This window comes from Parasteatoda tepidariorum, chromosome X2, assembly GCF_043381705.1.
Source record: "Parasteatoda tepidariorum isolate YZ-2023 chromosome X2, CAS_Ptep_4.0, whole genome shotgun sequence".
Classification (NCBI taxonomy): domain Eukaryota; kingdom Metazoa; phylum Arthropoda; class Arachnida; order Araneae; family Theridiidae; genus Parasteatoda; species Parasteatoda tepidariorum.
The window spans coordinates 6,136,758-6,163,377 of record NC_092215.1 but is presented as its reverse complement, the minus strand read 5'-3'; the positions used below and the strand labels follow the sequence as shown (position 1 = coordinate 6,163,377).

The 26,620-nt window shown below is 29.7% G+C and overlaps 1 protein-coding gene across 3 annotated transcripts in view; it reads left to right on the top strand.

Annotated features, from left to right (window-relative positions):
* The window catches only part of LOC107445643 (disintegrin and metalloproteinase domain-containing protein 10), a 78,773-nt gene that overhangs the window by 42,964 nt on the left and 9,189 nt on the right, over positions 1-26,620 (top strand). For 2 of the 3 annotated variants that reach the window (XM_043046195.2, XM_043046194.2), the window contains exons 2-8: positions 3,484-3,616; positions 8,942-9,063; positions 15,612-16,313; positions 19,450-19,715; positions 20,783-20,911; positions 22,565-22,742; positions 26,015-26,174. In XM_043046195.2, the coding sequence (XP_042902129.1) occupies positions 3,484-3,616; positions 8,942-9,063; positions 15,612-16,313; positions 19,450-19,715; positions 20,783-20,911; positions 22,565-22,742; positions 26,015-26,174 (1,690 nt within the window). Of the gene's footprint in view, positions 1-3,483; positions 3,617-8,756; positions 8,868-8,941; positions 9,064-15,611; positions 16,314-19,449; positions 19,716-20,782; positions 20,912-22,564; positions 22,743-26,014; positions 26,175-26,620 lie in introns of those variants that run through there. The other variant, XM_043046196.2, reaches the window with a different exon arrangement.

The following is a 26,620-nucleotide window of genomic DNA, read 5'->3' as shown; positions in this document are numbered from 1 at the left end:
GAACAGTGTTTCCCAAACTTATGACTTTTGTGTACCCTTTCTAAATTTTTGTGACGCTGTGTACCACTAATAAAAAATGAATACATTTTTCACTATAAAAAATAGCCCAAAAATTAAAAATTTAAACTGGCTGTTGACACCACTAACTATTAACTGTTAACTCTGCAAAAAATAGCCAATAGAAAAATACGTAATAGTAAATTTTCATGGCTAGCTTTGTTTTTAAATAAAAAAAATTTAAAATTTCGTTTGTGGCAAGATATTTCGCATGAGCACGCTTATCCCCTCTAAATTGTTCCCGTTCCGCTGGGGGTACGCGTACCACACTTTGGGAAACACTGATCAAGGAGCTCCCTTGTCTTCTGGATTAGGTTCAAATTTACAAAACTACGGTGTTGAACATTAATAGTTTTAACCTCAAAATTCGGTCGGCCGTTTAACACCGGTTAATAAATAAAATGAAATCTTGCTTTTAAAGTTCATTTTTCTGAAATTTGTTTTCGCAGTTAAAAATTGAATGTTTTACAATTCATGCAAAATTTGAATTTTGCACCTTTTCTTCAATAAAATATTGCCAACAATAAGAAAAAGACAGCCTGCAGTTCAAGATTTTTGAAAAGGGGAGAGAAATATGAAAAAATTACGTTTTTTCATTATTGACCAAAGTTGAGTCAATCCTTGTTCGTCTAATTGTCCGTTTTGTTTATCAGAATTGGCACTTATAATCAACATGTTCTAATGAAATAATCATAATAATTGTTTGGGAATACGATTGGGAATAAATTACAATAGAATATATGCAAAAATCAAAGATAATCACGCCAAAAGGAATTATAAAATAAAGTAAAATAAAAAAATTTTTAATGGGAAAACGTAAAAGTTTTCATGAAGACTCATTCCTTTCCGATGGTAAATGCGATATTTCCAAGTAAGGAATAATTATCCTAAGATAAAAATTATTCTTTATAATGCGTCTATATCGCTTAAAAAATAAAAATGCAATTGAAAATGAGTTAAAGATAAAAGAAAGCAGAAAACAAGCTTACCGACGTGGAGCAAAAGTAAAAAATGCCTTTAAAATCGATGAATTAATTTAACTACTAAAAACAAGAAGAAAAGAATAAAAACAGTGCTTATTTGAACAAAATAATTCTAAAAATATATTTGGTAGAAAAAGTATGAAGCAAATTGCATATATATATTAATATATGTATATATCAAATTATATTCTTCTTCAACTGTTGTAATAAACTTTGTGAAATATGAATCGTAAAATATTTCCTATTAATTATTTACAAATCTTCTATTCCCAACTGCCATGCGGCTTATAAGCATCATTACAGTGGCTATATTTGACATCTAATAAGCCTTTCGGCGGAAACCCCATTACCGTATTGCTCATGTTGCTCTAATTGCATTTCAATATTCATCCAATACTCTACCATTAAACAGATGTTTAAAACTTCAGAAATCATCAGAGTTACCCGTCAGCAAACTAAAATGTAATATTAAATGTAGTCTATTAGATATTATTCTTCGGATTTGATTTCATCTCATTTTAATCATCATTTAAATGATCTGTTATTATGTTACTTTGTTTAAACTGTTCTGTTACTTTGCTCAAAATATGCCATTTTGGAAATTGGTCTCCAAATTATATTCTTGGTATTTAAACATTATATTCTTAATAATTGGTTTAAACATCATATTCTTAGGATTATTTTTATTATTTGTGTTGATTATTTTTTATAGTATCTTGCATTTTGTATATTTATTCTTTAAATGGAAATTTGATGTTTGTAATCCTTGAAGCTCATTACTTGAACTCCCTTAAACAGTTTAAAAGTTTATTAAAAATCTATTTAAGACTATAGAATGCGTAATCTATTTTTTATATTTTTTTAGTTTTCCAGACAAGTTTACATTTATCATTATAAATATACAAAAACTTATATTATTGCAGATACACTTCTCTGAACTGCCATCCTTATTTAAAGGCCAACTCATATTGCAAATTTTATATACCTGTAATAATAAATAAATTACAGACGTACAAAAATTTATATTTAATTATTGCAGATACACTCCTGAACTGCCATCCTTATTTAGAGGCCAACGCATATTACAAATTTTATATATCTGTAATAATAAATAAATTACAGACGTACAAAAACTTATATTTTATTATTGCAAATACGCTCCTGAACTGCCATCCTTATTTAGAGGCCAACGAATATTGCAAATTTTATATATCTGTAATAATAAATAAATTACAGATGTACAAAAACTTATATTTGATTATTGCAGATACACTCCTAAACTGCCATCCTTATTTAGAGGCCAACGCATATTGCAAATTTTATATACCTGTAATAATAAATAAATTACAGACATACAAAAACTTATATTTAATTATTGCAGTTACACTCCTGAACTGCCATTTTTATTTAGAGGCCAACGCATATTGCAAATTTTATATATCTGTAATAATAAATAAATTAGAGATTTACAATAAATTCTAAGTCTTCAATATACTATCACTAACGTAAGACGATGCTAAGCTTGCAACACGAACAAACAGTAATAAACAAATGAAAAAAGACCAAATCAGGATTGCAAAAAAAAAAAGCGAGTTTCTCAAAATCTAGCAACTATGTCACCTTTTTTAACAATATATCTGTAAATAACTAAAACAAATTTTAGCTTCTAACTCACCAGAATTACTTAATAACATTAATATCTTAAGAAATACGACAGATTTGAGCTCAAAAATTATCCAATTTATTTTTATTGAAAACAAAATTTTCCGTTTGAAAATATCGCCTCGCATAATAAGCTGTAGTAAGCAGCTGCAAACTTTCTTACCGGAACTAGAGCAGATAAGGAGCTCGAGATTGTTATTGTTTACATTTATATTGAAAACACCATCCATAATTAAATGTATAAAACCTGCTTTAACTCCTTTAGAATTTTTAAGAATACTATCAAATTTCAATGACTATTTCTATCGCAAAAAAAATTAAACCTACTTTAACTCCAATAAAATAATATTAATACTATAACTATGCAATGATCGTTTTTATCACAAACTTGTTTCTACTCCTACAGATATAATATTAATACTTGGTATAGCAACTTCTATATTCCCTGTACCGCGGATAACGTAAGAAAAATAAGTTTAAAATGACTAAATCACGTTTGTTTTACTTTTTCAGAAGAATTTTCTTCCTGCTTTGAATGTTTATATCGATTTCTATTTCGCTATTCATAACTGGATTTCTTTGCACCAGTTTTTTATTCTGACCACTTGAGAAAAAAAATAGTAAAAATTGTTTCTTTTTTGAAAACTGTTCTTTGAGCCAAATATCTAGATTTAAATTTAATGGTTTATGAATAACTTTCAAATTGTCTTACATTATTTGCAATCATTTTCAATTTACATATTTGCATGTTTATATTTAATAAAAAAAATTTTGTTTTTAGGACTTGGATTAAATCCTTTCATTCTTCACTTCGAACCCTTATTTTATAGCCAAAAACAGTTGAATGAACAAAATTATCGGTCCAAACGTTCTCCTAAATCTGAAATTCGGTTGCAGTTCACAGCACATAATAAGTAAGTAGACCATTTTTAAGAATTGTTTAACTAAATTTATTTTTCGAATAAAAACGTTTAATGAAATCATAAAAATATTAAAAATATGTAGCTTGTAATATTTCCAAGTTTTATGGTTTTATCAACTATAAATTCATTCTTTCACAAAGATTGCTGAAATTTACAAACATATACATTAACTGGACCGGTGTTGTACGGCAAACTCATTTTTGGGTCTACGCCTATCATGTTCAACGCCGTAGCTTTTAAATTTTAAACATAACCTGAAAGACAAGGGAACTCCTGGATTAAGAATTGGAACAGACTAGCCTTCGTAGAGGACTTTTTGATGTATTAATCAACACTACCTAAACGAGAAAAGTCCTCCGCGTGGTTCAATTTAATAGTTCAACGTAATGAATGTAAACTGCGCAGTGGAGATGGAATAAGAAAGATATAAAAACATTCGCTCTACTAAACTGCGCAGAGGGGTAAATTGAAAGATATCGCGACGTTCAGACTACTAAAGGATCGCATTACTTTTTTATGGTAGCACGTACAGAGGGCTTCTCTCTTCTAGGTGTTGTTGAACTGACCCACTTTTACTTTAGATGGAGATGGAAACCACGAAAAACTCCCTCTGTTATCCGAGAGGCAAAGGTATTCTAACCCATGGTTTGTCTACCACTGAGGATATTTTTACGTCAGGGGTATGGTTAGTACGACCGGGAGCATAATTCGTACCGACCAGACATTGCATAGATTCGAACCTGACTGGACATTCTGACTGACTGACAACTGATTGTAAATCTTGTATTATCCCATTATTTTCAATTAAAAGATAGCCTAGTCAACAAAATTTATTTTATGCCCCAGCTTTGTTTTGTTTTGTTTCTACTGTATTACTATTCATTTGCAATATAACGACAATGAAGTTAAAGGTGACAATATCGATTTGAAATTATTTTTACGCTTAACCCAATACAAATGAATTTATTAAATTTACTCGTATTATAAGTTTTTCTTAAATGTGCAAAATTGAATCTTTGGCACTCACTTTGAATACTTTTTCTAGAATATTCAATTATGTTATACAAATAGAATTTACAAAGTTAGTATAAGAAACATCAAAAATTAATTGGCTATTTATACCAAAAATCGAATATTCGTTCATTTCTATTTATTTTAAAAGAAATGATCTAATCTGTGTGTTTTTTAAATAATTGGATTTATATTTTCGCAAATGGAATATAATTTTCTTTCAATTCAAAGATTCAAACAGATTTACTTTTTCTTTGCTTATTAAACAATTGTAAGTGTATAAGAGTCTTTTTTTTTATAGGAATTAGAATCGAGGAAATTTTTCAAAATGTTTTCATTTAATTACGTCTACGCTTAAAGTACTAAAATAGGTTATTTTAAATCTTTAACTTAATTTTCTTTTTTATGAATATTAGAATTTTTTTTTTTTTGATGCTGAGGGAAAGTACTCTCAAATTAATATTTATTTTTAAACTTTAAAAAAATTACAAAACTTGAACATTTTTATTACGAATACCTTAAAATATCTTTTTTCAATTTAAAATCTGCTTTAACTTAAATTTATATCATTTAGATCAGAAATACTTGTTTCGGCTAAAAAATTATTCAGTAAACTTCATCTTAACCACTTCCCTGATTATCCCGAGTTACCTCGGGTATGTATATATTGAAAATATTATCCCGAGTAAACTCGTCAATACGTTTTGTTTTATCGAGTTTTTATTCGGTCGGAAGTAATAATAATAATCTGCCATGATTGAAAGTTTGTGGGTTTTGCGACTTGTGGGACTGCAGACGCATTTTGTGTAATTGTATATACGATGTTTGATAAATTTACATAAAGAAAGAGTTTAAAAAAAAAAAAGACGTTTGCGAGCGAAAGTGAAAGTAATGCGGATGATTTTTCAGATTATGAAGATGTGAACATATACAAGGAATAATATTTAACTTTTTTCATTTGCCCGAGATAATTTGGGATGGTAAATTAAATATTTTTTACACATAAAAAAATTAAAATTTCAACTTAGAACTTGTGTATTATGTTTTGTTTTAGTTCCTTGTATTTATTAATGAAATAAAAAAGTATGTGATTTTTGAATTTTTTTTTTCAAAAAAATTGGTAAAAGAAGCGGTTAAATACTCAAATGTATACTTAATACTCTTAATGTAAAACCTTTGTAACTTTAGATCTAATGATCGGATTTTCACGCACTGAAATTCAATCTTAATGATTTCAAGGGTTATTTGTTTTATATATACTAATTATTGTAAATGCTGCGCGATGTATGTGGAAAATTATTTTTAATTATTTAGTTTAATAGCTGAATTGGGAGCCATGATGTATGTGGAAGATTATTTTTTTTAATTATTTAGTTTAATAGCTGAATTGGGAGCCGCAATGTATGTGGAAGTTTATTTTTTTTTTAATTATTTAGTTTAATAGCTGAATTGGGAGCTGCGATATATGTGGAAGATTATTTTTTTGATTATTTAGTGAAATAGCTGAATTGGGAGCCGCGATGTATGTGGAAGATTATTTTTTTTAATTATTCAGTTTAATAGCTGAATTGGGAGCCGCGATGTATGTGGAAGATTATTTCTTTCAATTATTTAGTTTAATAGCTGAATTGGGGGCCGCGATGTATGTGGAAGATTATTTTCTTTAATTATTTAGTTTAATAGCTGAATTGGGAGCCGCGATGTATATGGAAGATTATTTTTTTTAATTATTTAGTTTAATAGCTAAATTGGGAGCCGCGATGTATGTGGAAGATTATTTTTTTTAATTATTTAGTTTAATAGCTGAATTGGGAGCCACGAAGTATGTGGTTGAGACACCAAACTCTTATTGTGACGAACTGAGGTCGATGCAAAGTGCCGGCTTGAAGCCCACCCGACTTCAGATCGATGGGCTCGCCTGGGAAGTAAAGGCGGTCTGAGCTCAGAGCGTTCGCTTTCCAATGAGGTGAATCGAGTTCGAATCTCGGTCGACACGAATTCCGCATCCGGCTTGTACCGACCACAGTGTTGATGTGAAATGTCCTCAGTGGTAAACGGATCATGGGTTAGAGTCCCCCTGCCGTCAGACTAACCGTGGGAGGTTCTCGTGGTCTTCCTCTCCATGTAACGCTAAAGCGGGTTAGTTCCATCAAAAAGACCTCCACGAAGGCAAAACTTCTCCCTATTCTTTATCCAGGTGTTCCCTTGTCTTCTGAATTGGGTTCAAAATTACAAGGCTACGTAGTTGAACATTAGTACTCATAAACCCAAGTATTAGGTCGGCTGTTCAACGACGGCTATAAGAAAAAACTATCTTTTTCTCAAAAACAAATAGTCATAGAATTCAGAAATGTTATTAATGGGTCGTTTTTATACATTACGAGTAAAAAATCTACCTATACAGTCTTGATCGGACACACTTTCTCAACACATGTTTTATAAATTTCTTTAATCTATACAAGATGATTATAAAATAAGCATATCGCTGGTCCAAAGTTAAAACGACACTTCTGCAAATATAATTAGTGTTGTTTGAATGAGAAGTGTCGTTTTAACTTTGAACCAGCGATATGACCCCTGTTAAGCGTGTAATTTGAGGGAATGAAATAAAATTTTGTATAAAGATGCATATTTATAAGATAGGCGCTCAAGAGCATTGGTTTGGTTTTGGTTTTATTGAAATTACATACATTTGCTGACTTGTGTGCTCAATATAGGCTTATAAGTCATTGTCAAGTAGAAAATACAGATAGAACAATTCAGAGAAAGACATCACAAAGAATACATCCAGGGTTACGGCGGGATTCGAACCCGCTACCTCCGATACCGCTCGGCCAGGGAGGCCCCTCAAGAGCGTTGTTGAAAAGATTATCCAGCGCTAACGCTTACAATTACTGTTAGAAAATTTTGAAATTTTCAAATAAAATCATCCGTTACTTTTTGTTGAAAGGTTATCCTCACAGTAAAAACTTTAACTTGGAACTGTATTTTCAATATGAACAGAGGCAGAGATTATAAGCCTATTGTAACATATCGCTCATGGGCTGCAATAGTGGCACAGTTTAAAAAAACACGCGTTTTGGACTAAGACCTGGTGTAAATATGAAAAGACTCATTCTTTCAGCAGCAATACTTGCACAACTCATAATTCAACGCGTTTAAGCAAACGAAAGCATTTCTTATGCAATAAAAACGTTAAACCCAAAACTTGATTTTTTGAGTTGTGCCGCTATTGCAGCGATATGCGTGCGCAACAAGAGATCAAATCGAAATAAATAGTGGTGACGCTAGACAGAAATGAAAAGATGCAAATCACTGTGCATTGAATAGCTGTTATATCTCAAATTTTTAGAATACCCTTTTCTCGCTCTTTGAGACGTCTATGAATATTTAAAAATCCTCCTGTTATCGTAACCGGGACACCGCAAAAGGTGGATAATCATTTTCAACACTAACCATTATACCTTTATTCAAAATTTTAAGCCAATTTTTTATTTTTTATTTTTTGTTAGTTTATTTATTGTCTACAACGGCTTAGACTGGGATTTGATTCACTGCCCTAAAGACGGGACTTTAGAATAGTCACTGGCTATGTTATTAGACGCACTATAAGATTCTATGTGAAATCTTAATCATCAAGTGATACTATACAGTTTTATTGTTTTTACTCGGCTGAAACTTGTTTACGTTCGTGTACCAATTGGTTAACATTGTAACGCGATACGTTAAAAATAAAAACAAACGGGAAGTACATGAAAAATCTTCCGAATAAAAACCCATTACATGTAAGTTTAAATGTAAAAGTATCGCGTATAAACTCGTGCAAAACATGTAATTATTAAAAAACTATAGTGCATTGAATAATTTGCTCTAATTATTATGATATACCAATATAATACTTGATATAATCAACATTCTATATTTATATAATATATCGTCTAATTTATCCGATTGTCGAATTTATATTATATATCGTCCAATTGATACACGAGCGTAAACTAGTGCAGACCGCTTTTAGTCTCGTAAAAACAGTAAAGTTGTATAGTATCACCTGATACTTAAGATTTTATATAGAATCTTATAGTGCGTCGAATAATTTGGCCAGTTTCGAAATGCCCCACTCATGGTTAAGCGGAGAATAGTGAAAATCCAGGTGTCGTGGCAGTGCTCAACAGTATTTGGGTCATTATTATGAATGAATCCCAGACAATAGCCCGTAAATGTATCTCAAGTAAATAACCAAATGTTATTTTATAATCATGCTGTATTTTATATGTTTGTCTAATGTATATTTTATTTTTGCAGAGTCTTTAAACTTAGAATGAAATCAGAAAGTTCTATTTTTGCATCAGATGTCTTGTTTGAATCATCTAGTAGAGGGATTTTTGATTATGATATGAATAAAGTATTAAAAGGCCATTTAGATGGTGAATCTTTCTTTCTTTACTTTATAATATAGAAATGCATGTGATTGATTATTGACAAGACTACGCAACTGTAAACAAATTATTGTTTAAGCAGGCGCTGTAGCGATATTACTTTAAAATCAATTTTTATTCTTGCAATAGAAAGAAGTAATAGAATGGCGTGATTACAAACCAATGTTTATAAAAACTGCCCTGCAATTTGATACTCAGAAATCAATAAAATTTATTTTTGAGCTTTAGGATGCTTAAAATAGTTATTTCGATTGAATTTTAGCGTGACTATTTTTTGCATTAGTTAGTATTTTTAACTTCGATTGTTCTTTTTTAAGAGTTACTAAGAAGATATAATGATTCTTTTTGCGTATTAAAATGTTTACACTTTTAGTAGAATAGTTTTAATAGTAGTTCCATTTGTTAAACTTTCAAATAGGGAAAAAATAAACTTAATTTTACTAATGTTTTGGATTGACACGAATGCTGGGTAATGCCGTAATTAGGAATGCAATATTATGACGGGAAATATCAATATTTCGCAATATATCGCGATAGTTTTCAATGAAGCTAATTTGCATTACAATGGATATTTCAAGAAAAAACATCTTTTCTAACATTTCCTTAAATGTTTTTCTTGATCGAAATTTTATAAAGACAATGAGTTAAAATTAATAATAGGTATTGCGAATTAGTCAAACTCAACACCTACGTCAGCATCATTGTCAATAATTATCACGATAGTGTTTAATTCGATTATTATTATGATCAATACCCAGATAGCAAAATAAGGTTTATTTTCTCTAATAAAGCGTAAGTGACAATACTTTTTAAAAAAGGCTTTAAAAATAATTTTTAACCCTTTTAGGATGAAAGGTTTGAAACTGCAATATTTTTACTTCATTTGAAAAAAGGTTTTTAGTACAAAAATTTTTGTGACAATGGAAGGAAAATTCTGATACAACGTTGCCGTAAGGTTACATGCTTTCTGGGATATTTACCGCGATTATCGGCATCGGTAAATATCACTGATGGCGATATTACTGTATTCGATAATTTAAAATATTTTAAAATCTTTAACTCAAGTGGGACACCGGCTTATATTTTTTCTGACGCTCTGATTACAAATTAAAATATATTCTAGTATNACCGTCGCTAATAGCCCATTGTGCAGCTCTAGTGCGACGTAAATTAACAACAACAATAAAATATTTTTAAATCTTTAACTCAGGTGGGACACCGGCTTATATTTTTTCTGACGCTCTGATTACAAATTAAAATATATTCTAGTATTTTTTAATAATAAAAAATATATTTTTTATAATAAAAAATAGTTTAATAGTTATTAAAAAAAATCTCATAGATTATCAGAATTATAATTGCTCTGAAATATAAAGTCCAAAAAAAGTAGTTAGAAAATTTCATTCATATTCAAAAATTTGTCAATGAGTGATTTTGTGAATTGAAGATATTTCAATGATGAATTATAGTTCGTTCACCAGGAGTTGGCATTTGGCTCCACCTCTTCGGACGAAGAGCTCATTTCATCGCGGGAGTAGGAGGAGAAACGCAGGGCTGATTGTGCTCCGGAAAAAATCCAGATTTCCGGATTTTTCGCTAACAGTGATCCGGAAGTTTCCGGAGATTGAAGGTCCAGACGTTTAAAAAAATCATTGATCACAGAAGTTTCCGGAAATCAAATTTTCAAAGGTGGAGCTTAAAAACACTGTTTATTTTATTTGTTTGTAAGGGAGAGCCAGAGAGATACTTTATAAGCTTATAATCATGATTAATATTCATTTTTTATCAGTAAGTAGTGGTTACAATCAGTGGTAGTAAATAAACTCAAGAAAAAAAGATATATTTGTAAATTTTAATTACTTCTCCAGGTCATCATAGGTATGTGTAAATGGTATAGGTATTTGTAAAATTGTAAATATATTTTAAGTAAACTAAGAAATATTGAGAAAAAGGAAAAATAAACTTATTTAAATTTTTTTTTTTTTAACTCAAGACATTTTCCGGAATTTTGACTTGGACTCACAATCACCCCTAGAAACGTCTCCGTGCTTGAAATTGAGACAACCCTAAATGCACGCCAAACGCAAACAGTAAATTATTTTTCAGTCACTTACTTCGCTTTATCATCTGCTATTATACCTTTCTTTACTTTAGCTAATTAAATATATTTTAAATTTAAAAACTTCAGTTTTACCTGTAAAATGTCTCAAAAAGGACGAACTATTCACTCACAAAAGAAAAATATAATCTAATTTATGAAATATTTATTGTTAAAAAAATGCACGTAAAGATTGCGAAATAAATATTTTTGTCAGGCGATCGCCGATTAGCAACTTCGTTCAGGATTGTTCACATCCTTCTCGCAAAAATAGCGAAATAGTATTGTCGGATACCACGTTATGAGCCAAGTGCTAATTCCTGATGACTGAACTATACTGTTTCTCTTAGATCTAAATAACTGCAAATAAGCGCAAATTTGAAAAACAATTCCCAGATAGCAAAATAAGGTTTATTTTCACTCAACAAAAGCCTTTTAATGTAAGCCTAAAAAGGTTTGTAATACGGTTTACGTGTAAACCTTCTAACCTTGAAACAAGATCTGTGACAATCTTCTCTATTCTACGCGCATTACCCAAATCAAAATCCTTAGAAAACAACCTTCTATATAAAAACCTTATATCGAGGTTGTCTTAGGGTTTTCAAGCTTGAAAAAATCCTTAAATAAAGCTAGTCTAATGGTGTAAATAATCTTAAATCTAAGTAATTATTAGGTTTCTTTTCGCAACGTCTTTTATCCTCAGCTAAAATCCACCTTGTCATGAAACTTTAATTAACAAAGCAATTGGATCCCATCGCTGGTGTGACGTCAGCTAAAGCGTCATTACGGATAATATTTTTTTTAAAAAAAGCTTTGAAAAATAATTTTTAATCCTTTTAGGGTGAAAGGTTTAAAACTAATATTTTTGTTTTATTGAAAAAAGGTTTTTAGTACAAACATTTTCCTGACAATAGAAAGAAAATTCCTACACAAGATTGCCGTAAGGTTACATGCTTTCTGGGATAGTTTTTAAGCGAGCCTATCTGTCAATATTTGCCTAGGGATTAAGATAATAACTATTTTTTGTCATTAACAGATATACAAAATAAAAATGTGGATTGCAGTATTTTTTTAATTTCTATCCCGATTCCATTAATAAAAATCGACAGCGAAAATTTATACTTTAGTCTCATACTCAGTGCTCCTAAGGAATTGAAAAATCATGTTAAAGAAAAGCGGAAAGAGATAGAAAAGTAATATTCCTTGCATTCTGTCTAGGAAACTAGATAAAGTCTTCTCAGTAACTTAACTCGTCTAAAATTAGAGTTGCTAACAGAGAAAAAATTTAAGATTATGCTTTCATGGTGACTGTGGCATAACTACCACTACGATTATTAAACATTAATTCACTAGTATATAAGACAACTTTGCAGCAACATGAGATTATCTGAGGGCAAATTAAGCGAGACCCAAACCAATATTTTTTATTAAAATAGTGGATGCAAAGCTGCGAGCATTGTTTTATACAGTCCCTGGTCAAATTATTAGACGCACTATAAGATTCTATATGAAATCTTAATTATCAGTTGATACTATACAGCTTTATTGTTTTTACGTCACTGAAACCGGTTTGCACTTGTTTACGTTAGTATATCAATTGGGCAAAGTAGACGATATATTATATAAATGTAGAATATTTATTATACCATGCATTATATTAGTATATTATAATAATTAGATCAAATTATTAAGCACACTGTAGTTTTTTAATTATTACATGAATTGCTTGAGTTTATAGGCAATACTTTTTTTATATTTAAACATAAATGTAATGGGTTTTAATTCGGGAGATTTTTTTATATACTTCCTATTTGTATTCATTTTTAACATATTGCATTGCAATGTTAACCACAATTGATACAGGAGGGTAAACAAATGCAAACTGATTTCATCCAAGTAAAAACAATACTGCAATACTCACCTGATAATTATAATTTTACAGAGAATCTTATAGTGCGTCTAATAATATGGCCAGTTTCGAAATGCCTATTCATGGTTAAGCGGAGAATGGTGTCATGGCAGTGCTTACAACAGTATTGTGTTTGGATCTTCATTATGAATGATTCCCGGACAATAGCCCGTAAATGTAGCTCAAGTAAGAAGAATTATATGAATACCAATTGTCTATTAGGTTAACTATAATATTTTGGAGTTGATATGTTTGAATATTCACCTAAGAAATCATCTGATTCTACTTCCTCCATCTCCATGGATTAACTTATCAACCTATGGAAAAGAATTAGAATTTACCTATGGAGAATTATGTGAATGCCAACTGTCTATTTATAAGTTAACTATAATATTTTGAAGCATTTTTTGTTTTAATTTACTCTTTAAAATATATTTCATGAAGCTAGACATCGAATTTTTATATTGATGGTTTTAAGTATTTTTCAACTTTTTCCGTACAGTAAATATCTTTGATAATTGACAAGTTTTTTTAAAAAAAACTTCAAATCTTACAAATTAAAATTGGGTTTCATATTTCTATAAAATACATTTTAAGAAAAAAAAACGAAGCAAAAATATATTAAAACATTAATTATCTTAAATATAGGGAATTGGTATACATATAATTCTTTGCAATGTAATATTAAAAAGAGGAAAATCATAGTTTGACAAAAAGATACTCTTAGGAGAGCGCTATACCTTGGGATAAATCCTATATGGCAAATTTTCTATCATCTACATAAGTAACTTAAAATTAAGTATTGAAAAAGTGAGCTAAAGTAAACCATGACAAATCAAGTGATGAAAAAAATTTTTTCAAATTATTAAGCAGAAATTATTGCTCGATTGATTATTATTGCATTGATTATTGAATTATTACATTGCCCTAAATCGCAATCCTGAGTTATCCATCCATAATTTGTTTCTATTTTGATATCTTGAAATATAATGGAAAAAAAAGTTTTCATATTAAAAAGCAAACAAAATATTGCAGGATTACATTCCTCCGTTGCGTAATCCTGTATTATCCGTCCATAATTTTTTTACATTTTATCTTGCAATTGAATTTAAAAAAAAAAAAAAATCAAAATTTTAAATTAATCCCAAATAAAAAAATAAGGTTTATTTTCACTCAACCAAAACCTTTTAATGTTTTTGTTATTGCAGTTCATTTACGTCGCACTAGAGCTGCACAATGGGCTATTGTCGATGATCCGAAGACAGGCAATTTTTCACACCTCTGCAGAGGGGATAGCACCCCCCCTTCAGTAGCCCGACGACATGCACGCAAAGTAGAGCACTTTACGGTAGCACAGTTTAACAAAGATCAATACCCCACACCCTCGGTCCATACACAGACCTGATCGAAGTGGTCACCCACCCGCACACTGACCGCAGCCAGTGATGCTTGACTTCGTTGATCTGCTGGGAAACGTGTCTTAACGACCAGCCCATTGTGAGACAACCTTTTAATGTAAACCTAAAATGGTTTGTTATGTGGTTTATGTGTAAACCTTCTAATCTTAAAACGAGATCTGTGACAATCTGCTTGATTCTACGGACATTACCCTATTCCAAAACCTAGGAAAACAGCCTTCGATATAAAAACCTTAAATCAAGATTGTCTTAAGCATGAAAAATTCCTTGAATGAAGACTAGTCTTAGGTTAAAATTATCTTAAATCTAGTTAATTATAACGTTTCTTTTCGCTACTTCTTGTATGCTCAGCTGAAATTCACCTTGTCATGAAATTTTGATAGACAATGCAATTTGGTCCCATCACTAGTGTGACGTCAGCTTAAATGCCATTATGGACGTAAATGACCATTTCACCTAAGAGACAATATTTTTTAGAAAAAGCTTTAAAAATAATTTTTAGTCTTTTTAGGATGAAAGGTTTGAAACTGCAATGTTTTTGCTTTATTTTGATAAAAGGTTTTTAGCATAAACATTTGCATGACAATAAAAAGAAAATTCCCGCAAGATTTTGCTGTAAGATTACATTTTTTCTGGGAATAAATTATTGCAGGGGGCCTCCCAGGCCAAGCAGTATCACCCGCCAATTGCTATACAAAGCTTGGAGGTAGAGGGTTCAAATCCCGCCATAGCCCTGGATGTATTCTTTGTGATGTCCTTCTCTGAATTGTTCTATCTGTCCTTCTACTTGACAAAGGTTTATAAGCCTAAATTGAGCACACAAGCCTACAAATGTATGTAGTTTTAATAAAGCAATAAATAAATTATTGTGCAATTACTTTCCCCCAAAGGTAATTCTAAGTTTTCGAAATGCAAACAAACGATGGATGGTTATTTTGAAATTTTTTTTCAGCATTTTAAATTTATGGTTTACTCTGGATTTGCCTGAACTCCCCTTTTCATAATTTAAATTGTAAATTACCAATTGAGGGAAAACAGAATTTGTAATCAAAAGTTTCTTTGTTTGTATAGATAAAATAAAATTTTTAATCTTTTTTTTTCTATTCTGCAGATGACGAGGATTCATCAGTAGAAGGAGTAATTACATCAAATGGACTGCTAGATGCTGTCGTGAACACAAAGCGTGAACAGTATTTTATTGAACCATCTTCAAGATACTTTCCAGATTCACATCAGCTCTTTCATTCTGTCATCTATCGATTATCAGACGTCCATTTTCCTCTTGGAAATATAACCCACAAATCACCTTCATCTGTACATAAACATGATAAAAGTCCATTTTTACATCATCATATAACATCATCATCAGATCTCCCACATTCGGTTGTACATAAAAATCGCAAAGACAATAGTTCCTTGGAATTCCCATTATTTTTGAAACTCTCCTCAAAATTTCATTTTCGGCATTTAAAAAATAAAACTCATCATATCCGGACTAACTATCATTCTCGGACTCTATTATCATCAAAAACATATGAGGATATTTTATACTGGAGGGATGGGGATTCATTACATTATCGTAATTTTGAACGATATGGTGATTCTGAACGGTATGGAGTTCGATCCAATCAAAGAACACATTGGTCTGAAGACAGAACTGATAGACACATAGCAATAGATCCGCAAAAAAGTACTTGTATGCTATACTTGCAAGCTGATCATCTGTTTTATCAGAAAATGGGAAGTGAGGAAGCTTGTATTGAGACTATGACTCGCCATGTACAGAAAGTGAATGGTATATATAAAAACACAGGTATTTATACTCATCTTTTTTATAATTTATTGTATTATACTCTTTAAATGTGGAGACACCAAAAAATTGTATATTTTTAATTGATACCCCGCATCAAATTTGATGTAAGTCTTTTATGATTTTTTACGGATTCATAAAATAACATAAATTAGTTAGAAAAGTGGGGGAAAATGTCACAAGCATTGGGACAAACTAGCCTTCGTGAAAGACTTTTTGATGGAACTAACTCCCATTTGTTCTACATGAAAAGAAAAACCTCCTACAATTTCCCAAAGATAAAGGGATTCTAATCCATGACCCATCTACTATTAAGTATATTTTACTTTATCACTTTGGTTGGTTAGAGGCAGGAGCAGAGTTCGTATCAACCAGCCATTGCTGGGATACGAACCTGGATCACCTCATAAAGAGGTAGACGCTCTATCCCCTGAGCCATCTCAACTTTTCAATTTTTGCATTAATTGAAACAAGTACATTACCCACAGTCTTTTTGAATACAATAAATTGTTTTAAAAAATTACTTTATCTAGTCCTTGAGTCAATCTTGTAAATTTGAAACTGATTTTTTTTTATTTAATTATAAATGTTAAAATACCTACTTCTACTACTTATGAATCAGAATTAAAATTAAGAAATTTAAAAAATAAAAGTTGCATAAAAAATTTTAAAATTTCAAAGATAAAAAGTTAATCTTATGTTAAGAAATTATATTAAAGTTAAGCTACTTAAGTCATATTTGAGACAAATATATCTGCATCATAAATATGTTTATACCATAATCAACTATTTCACATAACATTTTAAAAAAAATATTAGTACCTTTGCATCAATTTGGAAGCCTAATTATTTCATATTTGTTTATTTATCTATTTTTAGTTTTGATTTTATAATTAAAAGTTTGGATTTTATAATTTATTTTTAAAAAGAATCATTTGCATAAAAGTTTAGTTTATTATTTACTTCATGTGTTGCTTTTACAGCTTCTTTTAAAAGATTTAGCCAGTTTTTATTTTAACCTATGTTCAACAAATGATTTAAATTTTGTTCTTATAGCTAAATATGCATTTGTAATATTAAAAGAAAATGCTTATGTATTCTATTTTTATTTTATTTTCATAAATTTGCATGGTTATTTTTTGTTGGATAAGTTTTTGTTTACTTTCTTTAGCTAATAATTTTGTAGAAATGCAAAGTTTCCTTTAAAGACATCATTACTTGCTTTACCACACAGTAGTGTAGTAAGAAATGCATTGGTGGTTCCTGAAATGATTTGAACAAAACCTGGAACTTTTAAAATAGGTAGTAAATATTTTATTTCAACATTTTTATCTATTTATTAACATAGAATTTAAATTATGAACTCATTTTAAGTCAAGTTTCATTATTTTATTAAAAATTTAATACTAGTTCTTTTTAATAAGAACTTATTATGTGGTTAGCAGAAATATCTCAGCCTTTGTAAGTCCGCACATTTTTCATCTGATTTAGAAAACTTTCATTTTCATATACAAATTAAATTAGGTCGTTATTACCTAATTTAATATAGAATTAGCACTTATTTTATTCCTAAAAATTCGTTTTAACAAAACACTTTTTACAATTATTTATTAATAAAGAAAAGTCTATTTTAACAAAACTCTTTTAATACATCCAAGTTTTGACATCAAAAGCTATTTTTATTTTTAGATATCAAAACTCAAACTTAGACTTTTCTCTATTAATACAATTAGGAAGATACATACGGGGTCAAATATTTAAATCCCACGATCAAATATTTAAGGGCTGATTGCAAACATCTAAACAAGTAATTTTCACCTCATAATGCATGGATAAAGAGCAAGAGATGAATCAGGTTATTATGACATGAAAAAACAGAACATCAAATTGGTAGAGAGGGTATTAACAGTGACGGTGGAAGCATTGTATGAGGGGGGCTTTTTCCCCTCCTGTATATATATCCAAAGGNACATATATATATATATATATACATATATATATATTAGTATTAATCGGGTCCGAATTATCTGATCCTTACAAAATGGCAATCAGGAATTCGAATTTGCAATTTTAATTTTCTAATTCAAATTGTTGCAAAATTTTAAAAAATGAATTGTTTGCCTGTAAATTATTCCTCTCTCATTTAACAGTATTTTTTTAATATGTTTTACTATTTTTTTTAATTTGATATTCTGTTCTGAAAAACTAATAAATTAGATATTTAAAAAAAGTACTGTAAATATTGTTGTAAATCTAAATTTTGGTAATAAGCTATGTCTCCACTCTTGTAAAAAACTATGAGACTAAGTTGCAAATGAAAAATTCCTGGTTCTTCAAAAACACCAAGGATTTTAAATGTCAATTAAAGAAGAACTGAAAGATAAAACTTCCCAGCTTACTGCATTCTTCTTAGGAAACTAGTTCATTTATTCTCATGAGATCTTCAAGCCTTCTTTGCCTATTGGCTCGATTGCGGTGCTTATATTCGTGCATGACTTGGAGCCTTGTAGCAATGAGTCTATGGATTGCTTATTCTCTTGTACTGCAGCGATGGTTACGAGTGAGTCTTCAATTTGATTTTGTATGGATCTTAAAACCTGGTTCACTCTAACTAATTGTTTATTATCGTGATGTTTCAAAATTAGTTACTAATTTCATCAACAAATGCCGCTGGTGACTGGACCTATAAAACAATGTTTCTGCTGCATGTTAGACCATTCCAACTGAAATGTTTACACAGACATCTGTAATTTAGTTCTTGAACTTTGCTACATTGTTACTATGAATGCTTGGCTTTTTTAAATATTGCATAGAAAGTTTGCCTGGTCACCAACACCATCTGTTGACAACTTTGTTATTAATTTTTAAATTTGTTAATAAAAATCTCTAGTTTCCTGAACAGAATAACACAAACCATACATTTCTACTTTTTTTAACTAATTTTTTAAATTATTGAATTTTATAGGACACCTGATAGGAAATGACAGCTTTAAAATAAAATTCTCATATTTTTTTAACTAATTTATTTTACACATATTAAAATAAATACTTTTCATTTATCTTATTATACTCTCAAAAAAGAACTTATTAACATTTGTTTGTCACAAAAGATTACTGAGCTAATTTGTTTTCCCTTCAGATTTTGATCAAGACGGACGTCCAGACAATATATCATTTTTGATTAAGCGAATCAAAGTGCACACATCTGATGCTTTAAAAGATCCTGTGTACAGATTTCCAGGAAATTATGGAGTTGAAAAATTTTTGGAGTTATTTTCTGAAGAAGATTATGATGCCTTCTGTTTAGCTTATATGTTTACTTATCGTGATTTTGAGGGCGGAACATTAGGCTTAGCTTGGACTGGAGATCTGAAAAATGCTGGTGGTGTTTGTGAAAAAAATGGGGTATGTTAATAATTGTTTCAATAGAATGTTTTAAATTTTTAATAAAGTTTCTCAACTACAGGAACATTTTATCTAGGATAAACCAGCTCTTCTTAATGCAAATTTTTTTATTTCTTTTGAAAATAATCTATTGCCTAAAAATGGATTACCCAAAATTACAATTGATACCTTTCCTTAATGTTATTACAATTTGTTTTGAATAAATATGGTACTTCTATATGCTGTTTTTCTAAGTTAGATAGTTATATAAGCAATCCATTCTCAAACAGATAAATTTAGGCAACAATTTGTCATCAAATTTCAGTATTACATGTCTGCAGGATGTTTCAAAATCACTACACTTAATATTTATTTTTAGGAAATTAGTTACAAATGAAGTTTAAAAATCTTATATTTTAGCAATAACTGCTCTAGTTAAATATTTAAGTGAAGAAAAAAAATCATAATCTGAAAAATCACTAATGAGGATGCAGAATTGAAACCATAAAACCTGTTGGTGCTTCTAGTCTTTCATGTCTACATATCGTTTTTTACAGCTATCAAACAGGTTTTTTGGGTTTTAATCTCGCTCTTGCTCGTCAAACATTCCTCAAGTTTTAAAAAATTTCCCTTTTTCTCTTCTCATTTATACATCAATTTGCGATCTTCTACCATTTTTGTTCATTTTATTTTTGACAGTCTCTAAAAACGTAGTGTGTTGATTATAGAGTAAAATGTATAGATTTGGAATTTTTTTAAAAATAATTCTGAGCTATTTCACTGTGATAAATGTTTTTTTATTGTTTCCAATTAAAACATGAGGGACATTTCCCCAAATACTAATTTTAAACAGAAACAATATGTTATATCACAGAAGAAAAAAGCAAACAAAAAAACTCATTGAAAAAGATAGCTAATTTGTTTAACATAATTTTTCATAGCAAAATTATTTACAATGATACCAAAATAATTTTAGTTTTAGTCTGAGAGATTATTTTAAAAATACTAATTTGTTAAATATACATGACAATGATTTAAAATATACTTTATTTGTATACTCTATGTTTAAATTTTTTATATCTTTTTAGCACTACAGGGGCAGTTTAAAAAGCTTGAATACTGGCATAGTAACGCTCTTAAATTATGGAAAATATGTTCCTCCTATTGTTTCTCATGTCACTCTAGCTCATGAAATTGGACATAATTTTGGATCACCGGTAGGTAATAAATTACACTACTAATATTTTTACAGAGTTTTCAAATAAATAGCATAAAATATGTGCATAGCATACATTGCTATGCAATAATTTATACAAATGTATTATTCCTTATTTTAACATAAAAGAACATTTGTGTTAAAAGAGTTCTTCTGTTATATAGAAATATAGGAAAAATGTCTAAAGAAAAACAATTTTCTTTTAAAAATGTTGACACATCTTTTATTGTAACATTTTGACACATCTTTTAACATAAAATTTTACACTATTTGCTTCTACTTAATATTATTATTTGTTTTCTCATTTAAATTTTTGTCCGTCTTTGATTCCAAAAGTTATTTATGATTTATTGACTTAGCATCTTATTTCTTAAAATTATAATTCAACGATTCATTTGAGAAAAAAACTTTTATAATATTTTATTGTGACAACATCCTGTATTATACAAGATTTTTGTCATGATGAAAGATTTAAAATAAATTTCTCCATGAAGTTCAAAATAACTGTGTGTATGAAAAGAATTTAATTGTGCACTGTAAAAAAGGGTTTCTGAAGATTGAGCCAAAATGTGTCAAAAAAGTTCAAAAACAAATAATAGTCGAATTCAGAAACCCCATGTATTCAAAAATTAAAACAGCATATACTCACTTTTTAGCAAAAAGCATGAGAAGGGAGATATGTGTGAAAGTGTATTAGCTGTTTGTAGGATTCAAACCAAAGACCTCCCAGTTCATACCATGATGCTCTAATTACTATTGAAGGGAGTTAGGAATCTTTATATAGTGGCTGCGCAATGACATATTATTTCCCTATTTCAAGGATACAAAGAATTGCAATCTGAAAATATACTCATAGTAGCTTAGTCTAGAGTGATAATTTTAATTTCCCTTTTTTCTTAGTTTGCTATATCCTAACATTTAAGCAAATGGAATATATGAAGCTTTCTAACTCTTCCTGGACTGGGTTGAACTACTACAGTGGTTACAGCATCTTTCTACAGCTCGAAGATCTTTGGTTCGAGTAATGCCGGCAGTCAATGAACTTCTCTCTCACACATTTTTCCCTTCACATCACTTTGGGGACTATGCATTTTGCTCAAAAATGTGTATCTGTTGTTTTATGCAATTACTATGCATTTTATATTTCTAATGTAAGAAAAATAAATTTTTAAAAGTATACACTTTACAGATTAAGGATGACAAATTTAATAAGGACAAAGCAAAAAGAATTTTCTTAATCTGATAAATCACTATTAAGGAAGGCAGAATTAAAACATCACAATTTGGCAAACTTGATTAATTGTTATTGTGTTTCTAATAATAGCCTTTCAAAATCTTTCAGTTCCTTTTATAATCAATCTGGATACAGGTTTTTAAATATGACTTTCTCATGAATGCTTTGTCAAATGTTGATAATTTTTTTCTTTCAAATATCAGTTTTTGGAGCTGATTTGTTTCCGCCTTTAGCACTGCAAAAGGTACATTTCATAAATTAAAAATTTGGCAGACATACATCAAAAGTTTAACCCCATCAACAATTTTCTTAACGCTTAAATAGAAAAACGAGTGTTCTTCATCAAACATTAACCCATTTCTTTTTTAAAATGGGAATTCTAAAGTGTTTAAACAAGTTCTTGTTTTCTACTTTAATTAGCATGATCCTGAAGATGATGTTGTATGCACTCCAGGAGGTGATAATGGAAATTACATCATGTTTGCCCGTGCAACATCTGGTGACAAAAGAAACAATAACAAATTTTCACCTTGTAGTGTCCGTAGCATCAATGCTGTACTTAACACAAAAGCCAGAAGTCTAAAGGGTTGTTTCACAGGTATATTTCAATTGACATTTATTTACTCATAATTGAAATTGAGTAACTTATTGGATGAATCTAATTAGTGACATTTAGAAAACTCAATAAGTTCCAAGTTTAAAAACAATTTTAGTCAGTTTAGGTATAGAATATTAATTTATATGATCTAGTCTTTAAAAGGGCAGCTTTTTATTTATTAACAAACATCATATTTCTACACATAAAACCAATTTCCATAACTTCTTTAGAATGTCATTTAAAATGTTCCTCCACTATATTCTTCTATGAGCCCTTCAAGTGTTTAGCTCTTGGGGAAAAACTGCACAAAAATTTTCCAGCTATACACAGTGGCATAGTTTTGAGAGGGTTTGTGGGACAAGACCCCTTCCAAAATCATATATATTACTTGATTAATGGACTATTTTCTTGTAAGTAGGATGCAGACATAAAAAAGTTTTCATTATTAATTTTTTTGTTATTTAAACGTTTAGAATATATATATTAGAATATATATATTAGAAGCAGATAGAGCCCGGTTAGCCTGGTTGGCAGGGTACTGGGGGCTCACGTTAATGAGATCGGGAGTTCGGCTTCAGCCGGCCGTAAACTCTCTGCATTAATAGTGACTGGTGCACGTTAAATCTGTTGGGTCACAATGTCCACCATGTTCCTCTAACAAATAATACCTCTAGGGGTATTGAATTGGAGATTGATCATTCTCTGGTTCAGGTTAAAATTACTATCTGTGGATGAATGAATGGGTCCGCCCTATAAACGGGTTTGACGTATGGGTGTGGCAGAAGTTGAATTCTTGGCCATAGATGGCGCCAAATGAGAACAAAAGCAATCTCACCCCATCTGTCTTAATAGCCGACGACTACAACAGAAGATTGAACCAATAACTCCCCTCGATCATACATTAAAACTATGCCTCTTGTTATACGCTTACTTTCTCATTGAATAACTTCAGGAAAACGTTTTTTTAGGTGCAAGAAAACTAAAAGGAACCATACAACTTTTTGGGCCACGATAGCACGGCAGTGAAAAGATTCTTATAAATTAATTTTTTTAACTGTACTTGTTCTGACTGCAATGGTATTGAATTTTTATGTCAGTTCTTAATAGAGTTGTTTGAAAACTGAAAAATAGATTCTGGAAATAATGTCAATTACAGTCATGAGAACTTAAAGCAATCTGTAATATGTTATGACTTAGCTCTCTTTGGGAATAAGGAAGGCTAAAATTTAAAATTTTTTAAATTTATATACATATTTATAAGTTAGCTCAAGTTTTTAACTCCATAGCTTTGCGTATTCATTATCTAAAAGTGATTCTAATGGAATAGATTATTTTCTTTCTAAATAAAATGAGTTATTAAAACTGTTACCACTCAAAATAGAATGCAACAGTTAATATTAAATACATATTAAATGTTAAAGAATTTGAACAAACACAAATGAAAAGTACTCTGTAAGAAACCACTTTAGTATGGTGGAGTAAAAAAATCCACAATTTTAAGCTTATTTAATGTCAAAAACAACTTAAAATTAAAATCAAATAAGTATGATGCAGAATATAATTCTTAGCACATTAATTGATAAAAATTTAGACATTGCAAAATTAAAATAGAGCTGAAGGCAGAATAATATGAGATGAAGTAAGTGTAAGATGAAGCAATGTCTAAAACTATATTGAATGCAAAACCGACTGCCTGGAGCACCAGGTTAGAGGGGCATGGAGCGAAACTCAGATTTAATGTTTTCTAAATTATGAATTTTTTTAAAAATATTATTTGCATTGAAAAATATAGTTAGGGAATAGAATTTTTTTAACTATAAATTCTTTGGTTAATTTTCTTTATAATTATAGTTCTTTACGTAAAAGTTTTACTAAAGATAGAAAGAAAAATGTGCAACAGAAAAGCCACTTTTTTAACATATGAGTTCCACAATTTCTTTTATGATCTCTTCTCTTAATTAAAAAGCAAGGGTTCAGGGGGAATTGCTTTAAGTTTCATGTTTAAGATTATCAATGCTTTAAGATCAGGTAATAGGCATATTAACGGCAGTGAATTTCTATATGGACAAGTGAATGAGTTTATTAATTTATAAAGATGTTTGTAAACCTACAAATTGTGTTATGCCAGTCGGCGACAACAATATTTTTTTTCATAAAATAATCTTCTACATAAGTGCAATATATTAAAAGTAAAATACGATTGAAATATCATTTAAATACGTACAGCGTGCAAAATCATATACAGATCATTCTGAATAACTTTTGATCCAATGATCGAATCTTCACGTTCCAGAACTCAAACCTTATTGGTTCAAGAGGGTAACCTCAAATATGCTAATTAATTGGTGCAGAAATAATTTGAAGTTATGAAATAAACATTGAGCTAAATTTTTTGCTTTAAAATGTATTGTTTACTATTTTAAATCTGTTTATTCTTTTAACTAAGCAAAATTTATCATCATTTAACTTCGTTTTGTTGTGGAAAAAATACCCTTCAGTTTGGAATTCATTGGCTTTATAATTAATAATTGTAAATAAGTGCAGAGTTTGATTTTGACAAGTTTGTGTTATTAACCTTGAAGACATTATTTATTTTGCTCATATGTTTATCCATATGCATGTATATGCAAACCAACATTTAGGGTTTATCTATATTTTGTAATTTTCTGGTAGAAATAATGTAATTTAAAATATAAAAAGCAATTTTCTACAGCGTTGTGACTACACCAGCTAGGTAATTCAAAGAAAAAAGCTCTTATTTTTTTTCTTATTAATTCATCTTCTAAAGTTCTTATTAATTCATCTTCTTTTCCCACAATTAAGTTAAGGGCGCTGTTTTCAGCGTCACCCGGTGTACGAAAACGTCTTCCGCCAGCACTGATTGAATGACAGCACTAGTTTGAGATTTTTTTTTTTAATTTGAACTGACGAAATTTCCTTCCTCTCAGTTGGATAATTTCCTTAATATTCTTCCTGATCATCTAAAGAATGCTATTGAAATCACTGTAAACACCTTCTTGCATTTTTAAACTTAATTATGTGGCAGAGCATACATTTTGTACATAGTTAATAGCATATTTGCTCAGCTTTCCTAGAAGTTAAAATTTTGACTATAAAAATATTTGTAATTATTTTGTAGAAAGTCAAGATTTTGTGTGACACAGTTAATATTGTTCTTGTGCATATGTTTTGTACACAAATGATAGTAAATTTGATTTGTATCCTTGAATGTTAACAGCTTAATTGTAAAAATATTTGTGATTATTCTGTAGAAATTCAAGATTCCATATGTGGAAATGGTGTTGTTGAAAAAAGTGAGCAGTGTGATTGCGGATGGGAAGAAGATTGTGAGGAAAGTTGTTGTTTTCCTATGAGGACTAATCCTCCTAGAGATGAGCCTCCTTGTATGCTTAGACCTAATGTTATTTGCAGGTAAAACTTTGATTTACATAGTATTTTTATGATGAAATAAAGTAAAGGTTGTATATAACTTGATTGTATCAGTTGTGTTTAATACATCATATATTGCTTTTACAATTAGCATATAGTTCTGCACAAATACCTTTTATTGCAAAACGTGTGTAGAGAGCCGTTTTTACGTTTTCATGGACCCTTTATGAGTAATTTTAGAGGAAACATTTTTTTAATTTGAATAATTTTTAAAAAGTATTTTATAATAAGAATGAAAAACAAATGCATTATTTTAAAAGCTTTAATAAATTATTTCTATAGAAAGTTTAAGGTATCAATACTTTTAATATTTTTTGAAGGGTGAAGTTTTCAGTCACATCATTAAAATCAATTTCCTGCAAGACATCATATTCAATGCTCATGCTTGGCAAATGACTCACATTCTTTCTTGAGCCATACTATGTCTT